At 46.9% G+C, this 22,087-nt stretch overlaps 1 protein-coding gene across 7 annotated transcripts in view; it reads left to right on the top strand.

The window, feature by feature from the left end:
* emid1 (EMI domain containing 1) overlaps positions 1–22,087 on the top strand; it is a 55,540-nt gene that overhangs the window by 25,062 nt on the left and 8,391 nt on the right. For 4 of the 7 annotated variants that reach the window (XR_007386683.1, XM_048999079.1, XM_048999096.1 and 1 more), the window contains exons 4-9: positions 11,415–11,505; positions 12,676–12,748; positions 12,898–13,027; positions 14,863–14,907; positions 16,213–16,329; positions 19,311–19,424. Coding sequence is in view for 6 of the 7 variants with exons in the window: in XM_048999079.1 (XP_048855036.1) it covers positions 11,415–11,505; positions 12,676–12,748; positions 12,898–13,027; positions 14,863–14,907; positions 16,213–16,329; positions 19,311–19,424 (570 nt within the window). In the remaining variant the exon portion in view is untranslated. The remainder of the gene's footprint in view (positions 1–11,414; positions 11,506–12,675; positions 12,749–12,897; positions 13,028–14,862; positions 14,908–16,212; positions 16,330–19,310; positions 19,425–22,087) is intronic. The other 3 variants (XM_048999112.1, XM_048999120.1, XM_048999087.1) reach the window with 1 other exon arrangement.

Raw genomic sequence — 22,087 nt, 5'->3', positions numbered from 1 at the left:
CACCATCATTTTTTATTTGTGCTTTATGAGCTTGCACAAAGTCTTGCACAAGCTTGCCTCCTGTTGTGAATGACCTGTGGTGTAGAAATTCTTTCATAAAAGCCCTGCTTTCATATAGCTAAGCATCCATGATCAGGCAGGCAGCCTGGCCAAGCTAACCAGTGCAGGGAGGGCTATGCAATGAAATGAAATGATCCTTTATTTGCCGTTTGCACAAGTACTGGTACATGGGAATGCTCCTTTCCTCCTATCCCATCTTGCTCTCAGGGTCTGGTGATGTCTCTGGTGCCCCTGGAGTATTTTGGGGGTTAGGGGCCTTGCTCAACAGAGATAAAGTAATCTGCCAAGGCCACGACTCAAATCGATGATATTCTGATCACATGCATGGAGGCTTAACCCCCTGTGATGGTGGATGGTCCCCTTTCCTGCCTGCATCCAACCCAGTCCCACCACTGCCTTCAATGACCAAGTTGCCCTTTCGTTGTTCATCTGCCAGAGAATCCCAGGAGAGATTTAAGGACCCAGGAACAGATATGGGATTTTGGTAGGTGTCTCTCTCAAGGAGGGAGAGAGCTGCTTTGAGAGTGGAGTTACTGTGCGGCTTCCTCCGATGGAAAGGCGTCAGCCCCCAGAGGACACCCATGAAGACAGCGTGAGATTTATGTTATGAAATGATAGCCATATGACAGCCATGGAGGAGGTGCCAATCAGGCCCAGCCTCCCGCGAGCTGAAATCCTGTCATGAAGTCTGGCTGCCATGCACATTTCACCTCCATCATTTCAGGAGTGCTAAGTAGAGCTGAATGCTCCATTTATTGGTGTTTAAAACCCCACCCCCCCCCCAAATATAGGCCCTTAGCCCAGTTAGTCACAGTTGGCAGCCATGGACATGCTGCAGTCCAGGACCAGTCTGTTACATCAGTCTCGTCCTGAGCCAGAGCACAGGACCCCGGCAGGACTCCCGGGGGAGGTGGGCCTGTTTAATTAATCTACCTGAGTATTCCTCTCTGGCCTTGTGAAGCCCCCTCCCCTGTCCCACCCTCCTTTGATAGGTGACCGGTCCTGCATGAGTGCAGGGGCTCCTATTTCCAGAAAGCCTTCATGGAATGCACCGCACACAAACGTCCATTCACGCCGGGATTAGGAGCAGCAGTTGAACCTGTCGCCCCTGTGCCTCATTGTGTTTTCAGTTTAATTTCATTAATTTACTTTAATCATGTAAGAAATATTCCTTCCGAACACACATAATGCTTAATGAAGGATTTATTGGTAACATTATGTTACGGTTAGCTAATATTACACTGTCACAGGCAGAAATAACAGCAATTAATTTAGCATGTGTTTAAAGCTCATCGTGGTAATAGACAATAGACGAGGGGGTGTTTGGGAGGAAACACTGCTCTGCAGCCCCCAGCCACCTGGCTGCCCACCTCCCATGGGTGTTTTAATCTTATTGAAGTAGGTATGTAAAAGTGACATTTAAGAGTGAGTGCGCACCAAGTGTGCGTGTGAGGGGTTGCAGGCATCGCGGGAGCTGCCCCTTATAAATGCAGGGGCTCCTTCTCATGGTGCTGACCTTTGACCCTGCTGTACCTGCCATGCCTGTCCTGGGTGTTTTCCATCCCAGCATGCACCTGTGCGAGAGACCCTCCTAGTGGAGCTCTGCTCAGAGCAGTGTGGCTCACTTCCCCTGTCTGATTAGTGTCAACTACACTCTGACCTCAGCGGTGGGTGAGTTAAGTAGAGCCAGTTCAGCAGAGTCAACTGGAGGCCCTCTGCAGGTGCGAAGTTGCTGTTAGTACAGAACCTGTGGATGATGTAGGCCGCAGATGCGTGCACGTCTGTCCCTGTGCGCATATCTACAGATATCTGTGAGCGCAAGCAGCCTCATCTGCTTTTGTACCAAGGCAGGCAGGTGTGAGATCTCCACCATCTGAGAGTGAAGCTTGGTGTATGAGGGCACCACCTTTCCCTATGGGAGCCTGACTCTGTGAGGGGGGGCCCCAGTGGGAATGGGGCCCTGACAGGAATGGGGCCCAGAAGGAATGAGGCCCTGGTGGGAAGGGGGCTCCCAAAGGAATGGGGCCCCAGCGGGAAGGGGGGCCCGGAGGGAATTGGGCCCTTAAAGGAATGGGGGGCCGGGTGGGAATTGGATCCTTAAAGGAATGGGGGGCCGGGTGGGAATTGGGCCCAGCGGGAATATGGCCCCGGCGGGGAATGGGCCCCTGACAGGAACATGGAGCTCTGGCGAGAAGGGGGACCCCCGGCAAGATGGATGGGGGCAGATTTGTCACAGGTCTCACGTCAAAACAATGAGGCCACCAGCTGGGCCTGTGCCACTGGCTGGAAGGTTTCAGGGAGAGATATTGACTCTGGCAGGAGTCCCTATCCTCAGGCGAGCTGATGTGTGTGTTTTCGTAAGTGTGTGTGCGTGTGTGTGTGTGTGTTCTTCAGATAAATGGCGGGGGGGGGGGGGGGGGGAGGGGTGTTTTTCCCAAAGAAATGTGCTAATGTGGGGGGGTTGGGGGTAGACGTCAGCCTCTTTGTGAGTTCACCTGGTCTGTAGTAAAACTCAGAGCCAGTTTTACAAAATGGGGCAAAAAAGCTGAACGCAGTAAAATGCTGAACAGCCATAGAAAACTGTCGAATAGCCAATTAAATCTGGCATCTTTATATTTAAATTAAATTGAAACAGAAGTGTACCTCCACCTCCTGAAATGTTTTGGGTGGTCTGAATTAATTTAAAAGGAGCGCTCAAAAAAACCCCCAGTTTTTTTCCATTTTCTCCGTGGTTGGAAGGATGAAGACCAAGATAATTTACAGACTTGTGTCTCCTGAGAAGGAAACTAGAGGGGCTGGAATGAAGTACCTCGTGCAAAACGTTATTTCTGCTGGTAACTAATCATGTGGTCTCTGATTGTAACCAATAGTATCCTCTGTTCATCATATAGAATTATATGCATCTGTATCCAAAACAATATTTCGGTGCTCAGCAGAAACCTATATTGTATGATACTGCGTGTGTGTGTGTGTGTGTGTTTGTGTGTGTGTGTTAGAGAGAGAGATTGACAGTGAAATACAAGCAGGTCACATTAATCTTCTTATTCTAGAATAATAATCTTTTTCAGTTCGGGCCCTCACTTGAACATAGCGTGATTCCTATAAACAATAATGCTTTCAGATTATTTTGGGTATGAATTACAGTGCTCTGTCAGTGTGATCCGTATGGATTACATTGTCCCCGTCAGTGTGATCAGTAGGGATTACAATGCTCTGTCAGTGTGATCAATAGGAATTACAGTGCCCTATCAATGTAATCAGTATTGATTACAGTGCTCTGTTAGTGTGATGAGTAGGGATTACAGTGCTCTGTCAGTGTGATCAGTGGGGATTACAGTGCTCTGTCAGTGTGATTAATAAAGATTACAGTGCTCTGTAAATGTGATCAATAGGGATTACAGTGCTCTGTCAATGTGATCGGAAGGGATTACAGTGCTCTATCAGTGTAATCAGTAGGGATTACAGTGCTCTGTCAGTCACTGCCTAATCTAATTACATAAAGTTACAGAGGGGAAGTGGGTTAAACCTGCAGATGATTGGCATCATGGAGCTGGATCTTTCCATCTCTTATTTTGTCTATGTGGGGTTGTGCGAGTGTGCTGGACAAATCAATGGTTCCCATATAGACATGTGGTCCTCCAGACAGGTCTATCTGTTCCTCCGCATGGTGTTACAAACTTGCCATTAAGTTAGCCCTCCTTGAATCCTGTACCATCTGTGCTCCAACACACAAGCGGAAAATGCAACTAGCCAGAGCTGAACCGAAGAGAGAAGGCTGCAGGAAATAATATCCATCCATCTAGCGGGTATAGAAAATAAATTCTGCGTGAATTTTACAACAGTATGTTTCCAATTGATTTTGCCCTGCGGTGCTGACTGTACTCCCCTGGGCTGTTATCCTGCCGTGAGAGTGTCTGTTTGCAGAACTTGCGCCCCCCCCCCCCCCCCCCGTGCTTTTTAAAGTCAGACTGGGACCATTTATCTGTAAAGGACGTGCTGCTCTTTGCAGCAAACAAGACTTCCCTCCCGTGATGTGATCTGTTAATAGATATTGGATTTTAAAAATAGCGGATGTCATTTCTCACAGGGGTTAAATCAGACCTCGATTTTGATTCATGGTGTAGCCGGGGGGAGGATTAGGCCAGGCGAAGGATCACGGCAGCGGCCAAGTCTGGAATCTGAAACGGAGGGATTCAAAATTGCGGTGATGCAGGTCGTGGGGGACGGGGGGGGGGGTGTGCCTAGATTCAAGAAAACGGGACGAGGGATTTTAATAGAAGAATGAGGCCTGTGTGGGAGCTGGAGCTGCAAACAACACGCTGGACACAAGGCCAGAGCGACTTCCCACAGGGAGCAGGAGGCAGGGACGCCATCCCGTGTAGAGGGAACTCCTTCCTGGCCACATCTTTCCAAGCGAAAGTGAAATTTCCACCTCTCTTCCCGGCCGCCAATGCGTATTTTCCGTATCTGTGATCGAGAAAAGCACCAAGGCAGATTTGCACAAAAGGGTGACTTTGTGGGGGGGGGACAGGAAAGCCCCTTTCTGTCAACAAACACCACACCCAGGTGATGTCGTTCCTGACAACAAAAGTGTGCTTATTGCTTTTTTTCCTCTTTGTCGCAATAGTCCTTGGCTCGCTATCAAGGCTTATTTGTTGATTTCTTGGAAAGACTAGAGCCCCTCACTTATGTACCAGACATTATATCGGCTATTTTGGGGTGGGGGGGGGTATTCACTGGCACAGCAGTGCTGTGTACCTGCTATTGGAGCAATGAGCCTGATTTAACCCCGGAGGCTCATCTAATAGAACCTACGTCAGCCGCTGCAGGAGCTTGTGCAATGATCAACAAAAAAATAACATTTAATCAGCCTGTGGAGACTCCAAAAAAAACTCAGAAGGGGAGAATCCAGGCCATTAGCTGTTTGAGGGCCAGATACATTTTTAGGCCCACATGTGTTGGTATATAGAGATAACAGGGACGCAGAGATGCGAAAGGCTTTGTTTTCTCAAATCCGACTTACCGTCACTGAAATCAGACAGTAGGAAGCATAGTGTATCAGGACATGACAAATGGGGGGCTTTTTCCAAATAGGGCTTTGGCAACTTCCACATTGTCCTGGACACGCCCCCAATTGGAGATGCATGGGAAACACAGACCCTTCACCCTTAGTGGCAGCTCTGTTGTAGGCAGTGCTGGGTCCGGAATAAAATAACTAAGGATGCATCTGAAATTAATGAGGGGGTACAGTTCCTGAAACCATGACTCAGTCATGGGCTGACTGACTCCCACCTAAGGGAACACATTATTAATCTGAGGGTTCTATGTACCCTCAGACCTCCTCATAAACCCGTGTCTGATAGTAAAATCACACTAGTTCAGTTATGTCAGTAAATAATCCAGCTGCATAGACCAGTGTTTCCCAGGCTTTTTGCTTTTTTAGCAAAAATACGGACTATCTGGCAGGGAGCTGGGAGGAAGCAAAAACAGGGACCATCGGTGGGTCGCCGAGGACTGGGTTGGGAAACACCGGTACAGTTAGTGAACCTTCCATCAGCTGTGAAATGAAATATGAGCAATGAGTGCAGTGTACTGGAAGCCTTCAGTGACCCACCTTAACATTTGCAACCCTGGTAGGTCAGTGTCTCCGTCCAGTGCTTCAGTAAACAGACCCTCACTGTGATCATGCACCCCTGATGCTCTAAGTAACAAAACTTTTTGCATGTGCTTTATTAGTTCTTCAGTAAGCTTCGGTAGTGCACAATACGGTTTCAAAAATATTTATTTTCGATGTTACTTAATCTTTTGTCTTATGTACAGTCAAGTGAACAGTTATTAAGCAACTGGACTTGAGTATTCAACATCATTGCTGTAGGACAGGGTAGCTATCCAGAAAAAAAACGTAAAATCCGAATGAAAGCAACAAAGAAAGTCTTGTTTTTCTACTAAACCAGAGAGATGATCGCTTATAACTCCCTTTTGGGCGTGATCATAATAGAGAAACAACCGGAGCATGTGGAGGACATTCAGGCACTGTCCCCGTTGGGTCTTCTGGCCAACCGCAGACGGTCCCGACCATACCAAAGTCAGAGAGCACAAAGCGAAGCCAAGTAGAGGTCGCCGCTCATCCCCGAGGTCAAATGGACGGGGCGTGGGATGGAGATGCGGGAAGGCAGCAGAGCTTAAAGGGCCTCGCTTAGCCATCAGTGAGTGGGCTCGTTTTCAACCTGTTACTGCTATCTTGTGGAGGGAAAGAGGGAGGAGAAAAAGGATTTAATAAAAATGTCATATTTGTGGCACGGCCCAGTTTTGTTCACTGTCTGAAAATTCGTCTCCACTTCCCCAGATGTACCAGGGTTAATTATAACACATTTATCTGGATGTTGTTGTTCACGTTGCCAGGCACCAATGTTTTTAGATTCCTTTTGTGTGTGTGTGTGTGTGTGTGTGTGTGTGTGTGTGTGTGTGGTGGGGCCCCTTTGCATTAGTCATTTTTATGCCTTTTTCAAGATTAACATAATCCAGTGTTATTGACGGCACTCCGATCTCAGGCTTCATCATTTTCATGGATAAAAAGCAGCCAAAAAAAGATGGGGGGGGGTGACAAGGGGGCAGTGAACCATGTACAGTCTGAACTTATTGCAGTCAGTGTTATTTACAGCCCTGAGACAACCAGCCCTCGCTGTGCTCAGTTCCTGGGTCAGGGCAAGCAGGCTCAGACTGAGGGGGGGGCGGGTATGTGTGACCTACATGGTGGGGGCTGCTCCACTGGTGCAGCAGGTCCCACTCTGTAATTATCACGTGTCAGCCAGCCAGGCTAGGGGGGCCCCTGGAGCCCCCCCACCGGCCAGCCGGAGACTGTGAGTAGGGCCTGACGGGGTGTCTAAACACCCTTCCTGTGCAGATTAGAGGCTGACTCTTGATGAACATCTGGACCCTCAGGTGTGCCCTGAGCACCCTCATGCCGCTGAGATAAAGGACCCGCCTGTGTCTCCGTCTATGTGGGAGCTCTGTGCCAAACAGGGCCGTCAGCTAAAGAGCTCATAGGAAGACAAAGGTGGCTGTTGATAGTCAAAGACTGCTATTAGATTAGGGTCACGTAGCCTCACATATATCTGCCACCGTCACCTGCATGCCTCGATACTTCATGGGAGTTTCTTGAGCAAACTTGTCTGAAGATGCAGTTTAGCGTCTTTTTTTCGCAGTGTGATCATCTTAGTATGACGGCAGTTTGTTTATGCCTTAGGAGTCACACAACTTCACGCCTCTGACATCCTTAAACGTGAAATGGGCTCAGTTTCAGTCAGGCCAGACCAGCTTTCATCAATACAGAATCAGACAGTGTTTCTAACAAGGCATAACCTTAAGGTGGGGGAGTCCTTAATAGCTTTTGTTTGATTTTTCTCATTGATCATGAACAGAGATGTGGGGGGGAGTTGAAACAGGGAAACATAATGAGCCTGGTGGTCGGGGGATATAGATTGTGGAGATTCCCTGGAGAGACAATGCAGAATAACAGGGTGTGATAGTATGTTGGCCAGAGGGAAAACATCCATAGATTGTCCTTGTAAACCAGTTTCCCAGCTTGATCTGCAATTGAGCTTGCAATTCTGGCCGTTAGCTGCCCTGGCACCAGGCTGATGAGCACCTCAGCTGATCTGTACTGAAGATGAGCTGCTCCTCCTCCTGTGGACATTCATGAACGGAACAGAAGTTTCCAGAATTACTGCAATACAGGGGAACTTCAGGAACACAATGTTTGCCACAAAAAAAAAAAAATGTCTTTCACGCAAACTTAAAAAAGAAATTCATTGTGACACAGGAAGAACTGGGCATAGTAGAAGGATGGAGACATAAAGTCAGATAAGAGCAGAGCATTAAATAAAGTCAGGAGCCTCATGATGAGCAAAATAAACGTGGATGTGCAGGGAAGACGCATCTCAGTTCTGGGAATATTGTTGCCATGGTGCCAGGAGGCATCATTTGCATTGGATTGATGAACATTTTCCAGAAAATGATCCCATTAAAGCACATGCACACCAATTAGGAATGGAGATTTATAGTCTTCAGTGGCCTTCAGGTTTTTGTTGTTAGATTATCCTACTGTACCAAAAATGCTACAGGCAGCAGCTTAGCAGGGCCAAGGTGGATAAATATGATATCCATCCACACCAGTTTCTGTTTGGGTCTGCCCGTGTTCATTTGACCTCATGGAAATCCTCTGCCACAGGCAACATCCAAACAGTAAAGAAACAATAAACGAAGGTAAAAAGAAGGACAAAGGATGAAATGAGGGCCTGGGTAACAAATGGAGGTCTATATCTGAACCGTGGGGTCTGGCATGCAGGGAAACAGCCATTCGTCAAAGTCAGGAGAAGCCAGATGAGGACGATGGCTCTGCCTAATTAGCCACCATGGCCTTCGGAACAAAGAACAATGCAGCGCATAACAATAACTCCATCCACGGCAGATAGGGCCGCGACCACAGCAAAAACAACAGCACAGCTCTCTAGCATGTTTTTTGTGTAAAAGACTAATGGGCTCTGAAGAAACAGTGAGACTCAATCAAAGTATATACTCAAGAGGCCAAGAAATATGCACTAGGTTTCTCTTGGAGGGATCTGGTTTATTTACTTTGTGAGAGTATCAGTGAAGGTTTGACCTTGGCCCATTAATAACGCTTGAAGGAGGGGAGGAGAGAAAGAACCGGCTTGAGACAATGGCTCCCTCCCACCTACCCCATCCAGCAGACCCCCTGCCACGATTCTGTGTGAGCATCACCTGATTGGGCAGCCAGCCGCCCATGCCAGACGTCCCCTTGTCTGTCTCGCCTCCCAGACGCCCAAACCTCCCCCCCATGCATGTATGGAGGTGCCCTATTTCGAGGGATTGGGGGGGTCTTGTTTGGTTAACCTCAGCCACGATGCTGGGCGGCATTTGATTTTGAGAACCTGTCAGACTCTCGGCTCTGATAGGATGGGGCTCAGGTTCAATAGGGAAGGGGCCAGAGCGATATGGAGTGCATGCCCCCCGCCCCTCCCCTCCCCACAGACTCTTTCCCCAGCCTCGCCTCCCATTTCCCAACATTTAAAAGCTCATAACTTCCATCCCGGTGACGACATTTCTTTACATTCGATGCTCTTGCCATGGACGGCCATTACAGCTGGGGGTTACGCTCAAAGTGGCTCTCACACAAATACCATGGCGAAGCCGTTGGGGCCGTCGGCTTGAGCGTCGAAAAATACATGGATTTACCGTGTGCCACAGCTCTCTGCCTGTCACATGTAAGAAAGCTACTAAGAGCAGGCTTCCAGTCGGAAGGGTTAGCGTTTGAACACGGCACCATCCTTGAGGATGTCCCTCAGCCCCCTGTCTGTAAACATCGGAAAGATCCTTCCCAGCGTTTTCACACTTTGAGAAAGTCCTCACAGCCTGCCATCCACGTCCACCATAGCAGGTCCTCACAGCCATTGCGATTCCGCATGGCCTGTCAAGCAGACGGACCCCTGGGCCGTGAGGCGCCCCCGCACTCCGGCTCATTCTCACACCTGGACCCCTGCTCCTGTGACCCCGACATGGGGGCCGCCGGCTTGACAAAAAACGGGAAGGCGCTCTCAAATTAGCGTGTAATGTCTCTCGGTGCCTCACAGCACACCCAGCGAGAGGAATGCGTGGGGGAGACGCGGTAAAATCCGTCTGGGGGGAAACAAGAAACGTTCGTCACAGGGCCAAAATAAGCAGAAGTTTTTTCATAAGGGAGGCTTTCAAAAGAGGTGCAGAAATCTTAAAGAGAAGAGGTAAGGGGAGAACTGGGGGCAGGGGCTTATTATAAAACCCTGAAGCCATCTGAAATATTACACAGTTACCAATACATATACATATACCTCTCTGCTGGAAACCTCCGGTGAGTCTCTGGCACTGACAGACAGATGCACGACAAAGCAAAGGAGTAATGTAAATGCATCTATAATATAAGCAGTCAGGAAGTTAGTTGTGTAGTTTATTGTATTTTTCGCAAACTTATTCATTTGCACAGTTTTGGGTAGTCCGGTACCTTGTTGAGGTTTAAAGCAGCAGGACACTCTTAGGTCTTCAATCTTTAGCACTGGGTTTTGAAACTTGAAAGCACTGGAGTCTTTCTGCCTTTATGTAATTGATGTTTACGCGCTTGCAAGCCCAGGTGAGGCGTTCATTAATTATCTGCTGATACCCAACCAGCTGTGTTGCACATTCGGCCGTCTTATAGTAGTGGAAGCTCTGGAGCTTCAAAAGACGCCATAGTGGGTGAGCTGTCAATCACTAGGCCGTTTAAACCTAGCAGAGCCAACAATCTAACCTGCAGGAAGTGGGTGATCCCACTTGATTATTGACAGTGCATGGTAATATGCTTGTTTCTCCCACTGCTACTGTTCAAGCTTCTTCTGATCCTCGACCAGCACCCTTCAAATGGGCCTGGTTTTTTGAATCCACCCCCAGGGGCCAGGCTGAGTGCAGGGGGAAGGAGCACATTCAACCTCTTTGGAGTCCAACCCGCAGCTCCCAGAGTCTGAAAAAAAGCGTATAAAATGAACGATGCCCAGTCCCATAATACAAGGAAGCCGTTGTTTGTCTACAGCATTGTCATCTTTAGTGTTTTTATAAAATCAAGGGAAAAAATTCTACGGGACAATCTGCCTTTGTGCTGTCCAAATTTGATGCAGTTTCGTAGGCAGAGGCGAGCGTGACAGAATAGGCATACGCTCACAGACAAAGCGCTTTGTCACAGGCTGCGCCGCCCGTCTTCACGTCAGTCCATTAGGGTTACCTGCCGGAGGGGCCCCCTTCTCCTCAGCAAGCACGGGGGCTCAGGCGGAGGTTTATTGTCGCAGGTTTTCAGAGCAGAACCATCCTGAAAGGCATCCCCTTAGGAGGTGAAAGAGAAGCCCCTTCCGCTAAACAAATCGGAACAAAACCATCTGATTGAAACCATTTTCTGTCGCCGCCCATGTGCCAGACAAGGGTGATGAATGAACAAGGTCCACTATTCTGGTGATACACCAGCCAGTGAGCCTGCATCATTTTGTTTGTTTCACTCTGTCCTGCAATGCAAAGTTTACTGGCTGCCACTAAATAATTTATTCCTCCGAAACACCCATTTACCTTTAATTCAGAGTCTCGCACAACTGGATCGTTGAATATCGAAGAGGAGCATAAGATAGTTGCGTGGTAGTCCAACAAGACTCATCGCGGGACTCAAACGGAAGCCACTGTGCCACGAACAATGCTAGGAAGAGCAAAAGAAGCTGAACAGATTTGAGAGAAAGGATGAAATGTCACCACCTACGTGTCTAACTCTACTTCTTTGAACTTTTCAGAAATTGGGAACAAGCTTGTGGCCCAAGAGGCCACAGGGAAGCAAGCCACCCTGCGCCACTCGCCCGGCCACATGGGGGAGCCCCTCTCCAGTAAGGCCCATCACCACGTCTGCTTGCTAAGAGGGTTTACCTCCCTTTCCAGCTCCCAGCTAAAGAGGCACAATCCCAGTACTTTAGTGAATCTCATTTGGCAGCATAAAACCACCCTAAGCAAGGAACGTTTATTCTGAGACTAAATATATCATATTACTCGTGTTTCTAGAATGTTCTGCTACTGTTGTGTAAGAACACTTATGTAGGGAGTTTAAAACAACTTAAGGAACTGTATAGGTCTCTAAAGGTCTTCTGTGTGTGCCTGTACAATGTGATGAGCACGTAACAGGATGTTACTCAAATGGAACATACCTGAAACATGCAGAAAACACAACATGAACTCTTTGATCTTTCAAGAATTTCCCCATAATCAGAACCTCTCAGCTGGGATCCAAATTGTTAGTCCAATCTCTTTGTTATTAGTTCCACCTGAGCCCATATGGTACTGTAGCAGTCAAACGTTTGGACACACCAATCTGCCTACATAAGAGAGTGACAGAGTGTCGCATCACATGACCTGGCCACCTGACCTAAACACATTAGAGATGGTTTGGGAGGAGTTTGACTAGAGAGTGAAGGAAAAGTGGCCAATGAGTGTTCAGCATGTATGTGGGTCCTTCCTCAGGGCAGCTGGAAAAGCATCCCAGGAGGCCACCTCATGAAACTGACATAGAGGGGACAGCAGGGTCAGTCAGTCCCTGGAATAATAGGGGTTAAGGGCCTTGCTCAAGGGCCCAATGGTGGGATCCCTCTGTAACACAGGGATTTGAACCAGCAACCTTCTGAGCCTCAACCCACAGGGTTGAACCCCCCCCCCCCCCAACAAATTATATATTTTTTGTTTAATACTTTGTTGGTTAGTATATATTCCATATTTGTAGTTTTTATGTTTTTTATAATTATTCTAAAATATAGAGAATAGTACAAATGAACCTTGGGTAGGTGTGTCCAAACTAGTAGGGTATGTTTGTGCATGCTTTCAGCTGTTCAGTGGTGTATGATGTTGAGAGCATCGCTTGCGGCCATGATGGCAAAAACCACATTTGTGTGGTTTGCCTGTAATCCTCCACTGTCCAAAAGACACACAAAGATACTTTGCTCCCCAATATAAACATCCCCCTGTAACCAAACCTTCTCTCCGTCTTCCTGTCCCTCTCCCATCCTTCGGCCTGCTGCAAGGCTGTTTGAACTGCAGTCGGATTGTAGCACTGACAAACCGACTCAGCTCACTGGAAGCAAAGGTACGTCATTTTCTCGACTTCTGGCCATGTAACACAAGAGAATATTAACATGGGCACATGGGACCGGGTCTCATCAAAGACTTATGTAACATATTAAGAGCATCTATTATTATTCTCCTGTATAACTATATAACATCTGATTCGTCCAGGTCCAGCTGCTGACCAGTCCTAGTGCCCCATCTCATCACCACCTACAGGGTAATGGGGGTATAGCAGCAGGATCGTCCCTGATGGGGGCAACACCAGCTAAAGGTGCTCCTGGAGCTCAGGGGCCTGTAGGTAGGTGCAAATTTCTCCAGGTTTACACCACCCAGTATTATATGAAACTGCTTGGGAACATGCAGATTCTTGTGAGCAATTTAGTTCCATTTAACAGAAGAACAAAGGAACCCTTTCTTACTGCTTTCCCTAAACCTCTATCCATAGTTAGACCTTCTTACCCTCCCTCTACCTGTCTTCATCTCTCTTTTCTTCTTCTCTTCAAGCCACTAGCAGTTGGCAGATAGGTACAGTAGTGCAAGTTTCTCAAAGCAAACATGTCTCATATAAAAATCCCCTGGAGCAGAGCTCAGGATTGTGTTTGAAACGAGAGCCTTCTGCTTTTCAGCGATACACAGTCGCATCTGGTCTCCCTTTGCCGCTAACACAAGTAGCACCCAAGCTTAATTGCACAGCAAGTCTTGTATATTCTGACATATGTTCATGCATGCCAAAGACTTACAGCTAAATAGGTAAGGCTTTCAAACGTATTTGGCCTTTGCTGTTAAAGGAGTTGTTATTGTACTACACAAGAAAGAAAGGGTAGCACTAATTAGTTGCTATAGAAATGTGTTGCCGGCACATTAGTAGAGTAATTCCTGACTTGCACAAGGTAAACAGGCCAGTTTATTCGTGGATTTGATTTGAGTGGCAGTTTTCGATACAAAGAGTAAAACGGAATATGGGGTAAGGAGAGAGCAAAATTATAGGGGTAATTTATGCCCTTGAGTATTCATTTGTTATCTTGGTCACCATATATTCAAGGCAACCCATTTGTGATGCAAATCAGCGGTCATTACGTTTGGGCCACAATGCCAGAAATGATGGTCTGCCAACGTCGGGAGAAGATACTGTACTGCAAAACCATCACTCACAGCCTTAATCCATTCCACTCGGGCAAGAACGTCAGGCAAACCCAACCGGAAATGGGTATCTGAAGCGATCCAAGGGGCGTCTGTCTCCAGACAGCTAGACCATTTTGCTGCGTGCCTGTGTAAGGTGACACTCCCAGAAGTAGCGAAGCCCCAAGAAGTCAAATCCTTTAAGTCAAATCTGTAGCTTCTGCCAGAATTTCCCATCAGTTGCCACCCTTCTCTTGATGCCTGGCTAGTCTGATGGATGACAAAATTTGTGTGCAGTACTGCTGGATAGGAATATCATATGATTCCTCTAAATGGTGTGTGTTAATCTGCCCAGCATCCATAAAAACGATTTTCAAGCAATGGACGTTGTCCAGAGAGGAGGCCTGCAGGACAATTGTTACCACTGGGTCACCCGGTCAGATGTTATGCTGACAACACACTGACTATCAAATTGAAATAAAAGGCCTGACTCAGATTAGTCTGAATGAAAGATGATGCTGCTTATTTTCCACAATTAATCATGTCAAATGAAAGAGAGGTTTTACCTTATCGACTGCTGGCACCATAATATCCTTTCAATTAAAATTTAAAGTAAACATTAAAGTAAATAGTCATATTTACTACATACTAATAATACTTACGTTTTAGGGGGCAGCGTGTGGCTCTGTAGGCTAAGCCTGTGTGCCTGTAATCAGAAGGTCGCTGGTTCAAACCCACCCTCAGCCTGTGGCTCCTTGAGCAAGGCCCTTAACCCCCAGCTCCCTGGGCACTGCTACGGGTGGCAGCCCTTCGCAGACAACTTACTCTATGAAAAAGAGCAAGTTGTGGGAGGCGTAAAGACAAGAGTTTGTGTCTGTGTCCTGGCAGTAATTAATAGGACAGCACATATTTGGCCCTCTCTTCCCATCTTGAAAACACTGTGTGTCTCAGTTCCTGCTGGAGCTCAGCTGGGAGAGAGCTGTCAGATTATAGCCTGATCTCTGTTTCTCACAGGACCACAGGGTGAAAGGGGCAAGGACGGCACCACTGGGCGAGACGGTGAGTTATGAGCTGTAATTCCTAGACCTCGGCTCATATTCTAATAAATGTCGTCAGCAGAATCAGAGGACCGCCTATAGAGGATACACATTGATGCCACTTCCCCGGCAGATCACACCCCCTCAGATGGACTGAGTGGCAAAACATGGTGTAACATGGCTGATTTTAGCTGAGGAAATCGCAAGACAAACCATGATTAGCTTAAATTACTGGCAGTTCAACCCAATCGGAAATCATAGAACTAATCAAAGGACCAATGGACCATGAACGTTGATAAGTGGCCAGGAATACGGTTTCCTGACAGTGTATTTTGTAGGAGCTTTTAAAGTTATCTGGCTAACTCTTTAAACATTTTTTGTGGAGTAGACCCTTATAAGGGATATTGGGTTTGTCTTGGGTGGTTAACACCATCTAATCAGCCCCACTTTGCAATCCTCATAATTATAGACAATTTTTAACAAATGCTGACATAAATTTTACAGTTACAAAGAATATTAATGAATGATTCTAAATATTGGGGTGGCATGGTGGTGCAGTGGTTAGCACTGTTGCCTCGCAACTCTGGGATCCGGGTTCGAGTCTCCGCATGGGTTACATGTGCTTGGAGTTAGCATGTTCTCCCCATGTCGTCATGGGGTTTCCTCCGGGTACTCCGGTTTCCCCCTACAGTCCAAAAACATGCCGAGGCTAATTGGACTTGCTAAATTGCCCATAGGTGTGCATGTGTGATTGAATGGTGTGTGAATGTGCCCTGCGGTGGGCTGGACCCCCATCCTGGGTTGTTCCCTGCCTCATGCCCATTGTTTCTGGGATAAGCTCCGGACCCCCCGCTACCCAGTAGGATAAGCGGTTTGGAAAATGGATGGATGGATGGATGGATGGATTCTAAATATTTAATTGATGAGTAGTCAATACAGCAAATAACATCCGGTATGATTTTACCCAAATATCCAACATAATTGATACAAAATGACAATTGCAAATCCTCGTTTCTGAGCCTGCATTAAAGTTGTTTCTGCCGGTCACAATGATCCACTTGCTTCTCCATTGTTTTAGTTTTCGGTAGTCTGTGAAAAGAAAGATTCAATTTCTTGTTAAATACATTTGCACAATCACATAGCAGATCTTTGCCATCTTGGATGTGTTTTCGTGGCATTCAAGCTGATCACGCAGCCTACTGTGACGTCATGTGCATGCCCTCAAGAGCAGCTAAAGACATTTAAATGGAGGTAGATAGATTAAACTGAGAAATCACCTGTTGTAACATGGATTAAAATTCTGATGAATGACATGGTCTCTCACTAGGGAAACCTGGATCCCGGGGTCTGCCAGGTCCCAGTGGCCCAAGGGGTCCCAGGGGAGAGGCGGGAGTCAGGGGACCCATCGGGACTCCAGGTTCAAAGGGGGTTTCAGGTCCAGCAGGTAAGGATCCATTATTCTCTTCAGCATTTCTGGAAGTTACAGTCATTTGAGGTAGTGGTAGACATCGGTGAACAACCTAATAAAAGTCAACAGGAATATGAGAAGACAGTAAATGAGGGTATACACCTGCCGAGACCTTCAGTCTGCATCACAAATATGAGAATGCCCCAACCAGGCCTGATTTTCCCATCACCCTGACAGGAAGGGGGTCTCTGGAAATGTGGCTGAAATAACAAACTGGTCTGTGTCCTGTTTCCCCACATGGATGTAAGAGGATTCTTATATGAAATGCACAGCTCAGCTCGGGCCCACCCACATTCTGCAAGCTGGAAGAAACGTGTTTTACAAAAAAACAAATAAAAAAATTTAAATTTGATGTGACTTTTTGAAATCAGGTCTTAAATTGAATAGGTAGTGTTGTCAAACCCACTTTGAATGCAGAATTACAGCTTTGAATAGAGACTGTCACTGGTCTCCATCATGAAAGCCTTGTAAGTCCCCTAATATATTAACAAACTTTAAAGGCAGCTATACCTCATCATCGCAGAGCACATAGTGTGACCTTTATGGCCTATATCCTCAGCAGGGGGTGCTGTTGTAGGGTAAATCAAATTTAGAGCAGTCATTTTCAGAGGATAGCATGTGAATCCAATCTGAGCTGAGCATAAGCTACGTACACAGAACCTTATTTCTTCCATATGTATTCATCTTTAATCTTTTTTTTCGTCTTTGGTGAACCCAAAGGCTCTTCTACCCCACTCTTGTGTTTTTTTTCTCCCACTGTTCTTTAAGAGAAAGGCAAAAAAAAAACAGGATTTCTTGATCTTGCCCAAACATCTTGTGATGTGAAACAAAGCCACATCTGTGTGATGTGGCCGAAAATCCAACCCAAGAGTCTGATGAGATGCGGAAAAGCAAAACAGACGCAGCCCTAAAAGAAAAGCCATAAAAACACCATGGGGGGGGGGGGGGGGGGGGGGCAGAGCCATATCCTCCTACAGAGACACGGCCGAACATTTCAGGAGGCGAGAGATGGGCTGTAAGCGGTGCTGCTTTTCCTGAGCCAGGGAAGGGAGGAGATGCCTGTTTCCTGAACAGGGAAACCAGACTGCTTCCCTCTCCTCAAGCACCCGCCAACATGCTGACCTGCAAGCCCACATCCCGTCCAGAGGCCCCCGCCCTCATGTCCCTGAGGCTAAAATACACACAGGACCCCAGTTAGCATTTGGCTTGCTGACAGCAGCGCCGGCTAAATTGTGTCCCTAAGGACATCATGATTATTTTTCAATGCCGTTGTACCTTAAAAAAATAATAATAATTGTTAAGCAATTTCATCCAAAGACTTGGATGAAAGTTTTAAGGATAAAACCTGACTACTATTTGCTGATACATAGATGTCCAGGCCTGTAAAGGAAACTGATGGTATTCTGAATGAATGCTGGTATCCCAAAAAAAATATTGACTCTCTTTAGTCAGTCATGCAATCGACAGTGTGCTGCAGCTGATATTAAGGCCTTGCTTGTCTTTCACTGTGGAAGAGGCTTGAAGTAAAATAGCCGTGAAGGGGGGTGAAGCAAGGCACTTACTCTGGTTTTCCTAATTAGCTGATTTGTAATACACACTCAATGTAGCTTACCAGTGAAAACCCACTATTACTGCTTATACTGGTTATGGTCAAGGGATCCCGTTGAAATTCATTACCCGGAATGAACAAGCTAATGTGAGTTTTAAAAATTCTATAGTAAGAAATTTACAAAATGCATTATGGTTTTAAGGAAATAGTTATAAGGAGAAATTAAAATGGTACTTTCATAATATTTACTGGCTAAGATGATAATATGATATTTACCATATCTAGACTTTGTTTTTGGCCAGTGACTCACACGGCTGACTAACTTACAGGGGGCTATTCAGATCCATGGTAACAAAATAACCAATCCACTAATTGCTGCTTAAAGTAATTAATAAGCTAAATATGAGAAGCAATTAAGATAACACAGTCATAATAACAGAATATAAGCAAAGGCTTTGTAGACTGTGGGAGGCGGGATTATCAGTGCAGTGTATAATGCAGTGTCTGCTTTAGTCTGGCTTCTCATTGGTTCATTCATTAATCAGTACTGGTTCAAATCAGAATGTGATTGGTTTCCTAGTTTAAATGGATTTTAATTGCCACCTATTGGCAGTGCTAAGCTGTGCTATCATCTAAAACATTCATTTGAGTTCTCCCGGCTCCCTCTCTGAGCTGAGACCACACGTACCATGAAGACCCACCCCCCCCCCCCCCGTTAATTATACCAGAACAGAAGTCACTCAGCTCTCGATCCTCACCCCCCGCCGATGTTAGAACCCCCCCAGACAACATCCAAGACATGAAACCCAATATACCCGTTTTTCTTTTCTCCAGTCTCGCTCTCCCACTCGTCTCTACTTTGTTTCTGCTGCTCCCAGCTCCGGCCCTCAGCCATCTGGGTTTTTCCATGCCTGCCTCGTTAAAGCCTGGTGGGCTGGGAAGCGCTGCGCGTAACCCAACACCCGCTGTACGCTCTGCTTAAGCCCAACATCCTCTCGCCGAGCCGCGCGACCAAATACACCAATTATTAGCAAGCGATGGTGAAAAAAAAACACAGAGTTTTCAGAAGTCCCCCCCACCAGGAGTGACATTCAAGATCTGATTTTAGTCACTTTTAATCACTCAGCTGACCCTTTTGCAAAGTGTCTTGTATTTCAGCCCAAGTTAGGTACCTGTCTCTGTGGTACAGTGGAGTCCCCCTCTGCCTAGCAAACCATCAACCTTCAGTTTACCATTTGTCTTTACCACTCGCCTTCAGATACCACATTCAAACAAATGCTGGATTTGTTTTTGAATTCACCACTGACTTTTACCTTAGTCTGAGTTCTGAACCTCACTGGGCTGCCGTCATTGACGTGGCGTTTGTGTCACGCTTATTGCTTTCTGATCTGTGGCTCTCCCTCTGAAGGGCCCCAAGGTCCACCGGGACTGCCAGGAGAGAGGGGGCTTCCAGGTCCCCCTGGCCCGCCAGGGGCCCCTGCCCGTGCCTGGATGCCAGAGCTGGGACGTCCTCTGGACCGTGGTAAGTGCAGAAGAATGATTATGATCGTCTCGGAGAACGCATGCAGTGCTCATGCAAAAGCAGTGGAGGTAAAACTTTAAACTGATTTTTAAATATGTAGTAGATGATCTTGAAAATGAATAATCATTAAAATTCCAAAACTTGCTAGGTATTTTTTTCCTATGACTGAGTAAAAATCTTGATAAAAAAAAAAAAAAACGCTTGGTTTTAATCTAGCTGACTACCAATGTGACAATTGGATGTGCATAACATGCGATGTTGGTGTTAATAGCACACATCATCCAGCCCTATACTACTATAGTTTTTTTAATTCAGTACAGTTTTTACGCCAGTGTAAAATCAACACCTTGAAGTACCGTACTTCATGTACAGCATGTACGACATGTACAGCACTGTAAAACTGTCCAATTCACTGCTCAACTAAAGGGCACTTTAGAAAAGTCCTCTGCTATGCTCCAAGTGTCTTCTGAGTACCAGCTTCTTCTGTGACTTCTGGGTCAAAGGCCGGGGTGGGGGGACTGTGGGGTGTGCGCAGAGCATCTAGACCAGTTTGAGTCCGACTGAACATATACACGCAGGAATCGATCGACTCCCATTCGCATTATCTGGGTGCTTTAGTACGACTTCCAGAAAGTCTGGTTTTAGTCAGTCTATCACAATAATTCTATTTTCTTAGTGTGCATGTAAACAAACTGTGTGTGTGTGTGTGTGTGTGTGTGTGTGAGAGAGAGAGAGAGAAATAGAGAGAGAGAGTAGATGAATTAATGAGTGCTTGAATTTCTGATTCAGGTGTAAGTGATACCAACTCAGGGTATTTCAGGCCATAAATCACATCACGGGAAAGTCCTCTGGCCCCTTCACCCACCCAGACTGAGCTATAGCAACCCCCCTCACCCAAATTGAGCTTTGGCTATCCCATCCCCCCACCCAGACTGAGTTATGGCTATTCCACCCCCCCCCCACCCAGACTGAATTATGGCTATCCCTTCCTTCCCCCCACCCAGACTGAGCTATGGCTATGCCCCCCTCCCGCCCACCCTGATTGAACTCTGGCTATCCCATCCTCCCATCCCCAAAAAGATGTCAGAAAAGTAAAAATGCCAAAAGTCTCATATTTGGTTTGCTTACTTATGGTTATGGTTAGGGCAGGGAAGGGGTTAAGGTTGTCATAGTTAGCGTTAGCATTTTTCCCATAGAAATGAATGAGCGGTTCCCATGAAGATATGTTTACCCGACATGCACTTGTGTGTGTGTGTGTGTGTGTGCCTGTGTCTGTGTCTGCCTGTGTGTGCAGCTCTCTATAGCTTTGGGTAGTCAGATCTTTGTGGACTGGAGGACAGATGTTGTGGAGACGGCCATGCAAAGCAAAGCGTTTTTACAGCTATAAACGACTGTCATCTTTAGCTGAGTTCTGTCAGCATGGGGCTCACAGTCATTATCCGCATTACCGTGACAGTCAATGGAAATTCCCCACAAAGACATACACTCATGTTTGCATTTAGTACTGGTAGGGGGACTTGACTTTTCACCCCGGGTCTACAAGGTGGTTACTGTGACATCCGCCAGAGACAGTGTGTCCCCCCTCCCTTCATGCTCATGAAGAATAATCGTTGCATTCAAAAACTTAGCAGAAAAATTGCACTACCCTCTCAATCTTAATCTTTACACAAGTAACTATGACCATATGGTAATGTGAATAATCAAAGCAGTAGTTTACCCAAAACAAAATACTGAGTACTATGTTTATGTAGACGTGGCGGGGGGTTGGGGGGGTTCTGAGGCTGGTTTTGTTTTACCCTTTCTGCAGGGAAGTGGGAGGTGGGCCAGAAACATTGCTCTGAAGACCAGGGAATGGTGTTACTGTCAACGTTAATGGGACGTCCCTGAAAGGGACACAGCAGAGCGGCGTCTCTATCTGATGAACGCTAACACCCAGGCTGGGGTCTGCCCCTGTCAGGAGGAGGGGGCGGGCAGGGTTTGGGGGATCAAAGAGTCCATGAAAAACAACCTGTGCACCAACGAAGTCCCTGACGTCACTCGACCAATACCAGATGTGCTGGACAGACTTTGAGGGAGGGGTGGGGGGGGGGGGGAGGGGCTGGCCAGGATGTATGCCGGGTGACTCGGCAGGGCGACGCATTTCTCTGAAGTGGGGGGAGTGGTGGCAGGTGTCTGGGTAACAAGGTCAACTTGGGGAAGGGGAACCATTTGTTTTGAACATCCCAACCCCAAAACCGCAATGAGAGGGTCCAACACCAGCTTCCTTCGGAAAACATTGGTTTTTCCGTCTGGGGGCAGAGGTTCCCTGCGGAGAGGTGGTGCCGATGTTCCCTCCCCCTGGAACAGAAGAGCTGTGAGGTGGTTTGGAAATGTGACTGCATCAGTCTGCCTGGAGCGAGCCGGTTGTTGCGAATGTGTTTGAATTGTGGTTATCAGACATGCTTTTCAGTCACAGATACAGATGTCAGGCAATTTTCAGCAATGGTCAGCAAGGATGTGGGAGCATCACTTCTACTCTAGAAGGCTTTTCAAAGAGATGAGGGGTTAAGAAGCTGTCATGACGAAATAGTCAAATCTGGCTTAGACTCTCTAAAAAGTAGTCAATGTAGCATAAGAAATGAAGAGCACAAGTCCTCCTTGGTCTATAGCTACCCTGCCCTTTC

Source organism: Brienomyrus brachyistius, chromosome 2, assembly GCF_023856365.1.
Source record: "Brienomyrus brachyistius isolate T26 chromosome 2, BBRACH_0.4, whole genome shotgun sequence".
NCBI lineage: Eukaryota > Metazoa > Chordata > Actinopteri > Osteoglossiformes > Mormyridae > Brienomyrus > Brienomyrus brachyistius.
The sequence above is the reverse complement of the archived record's forward strand: the minus strand, read 5'-3'. Positions and strand labels throughout refer to the sequence as shown.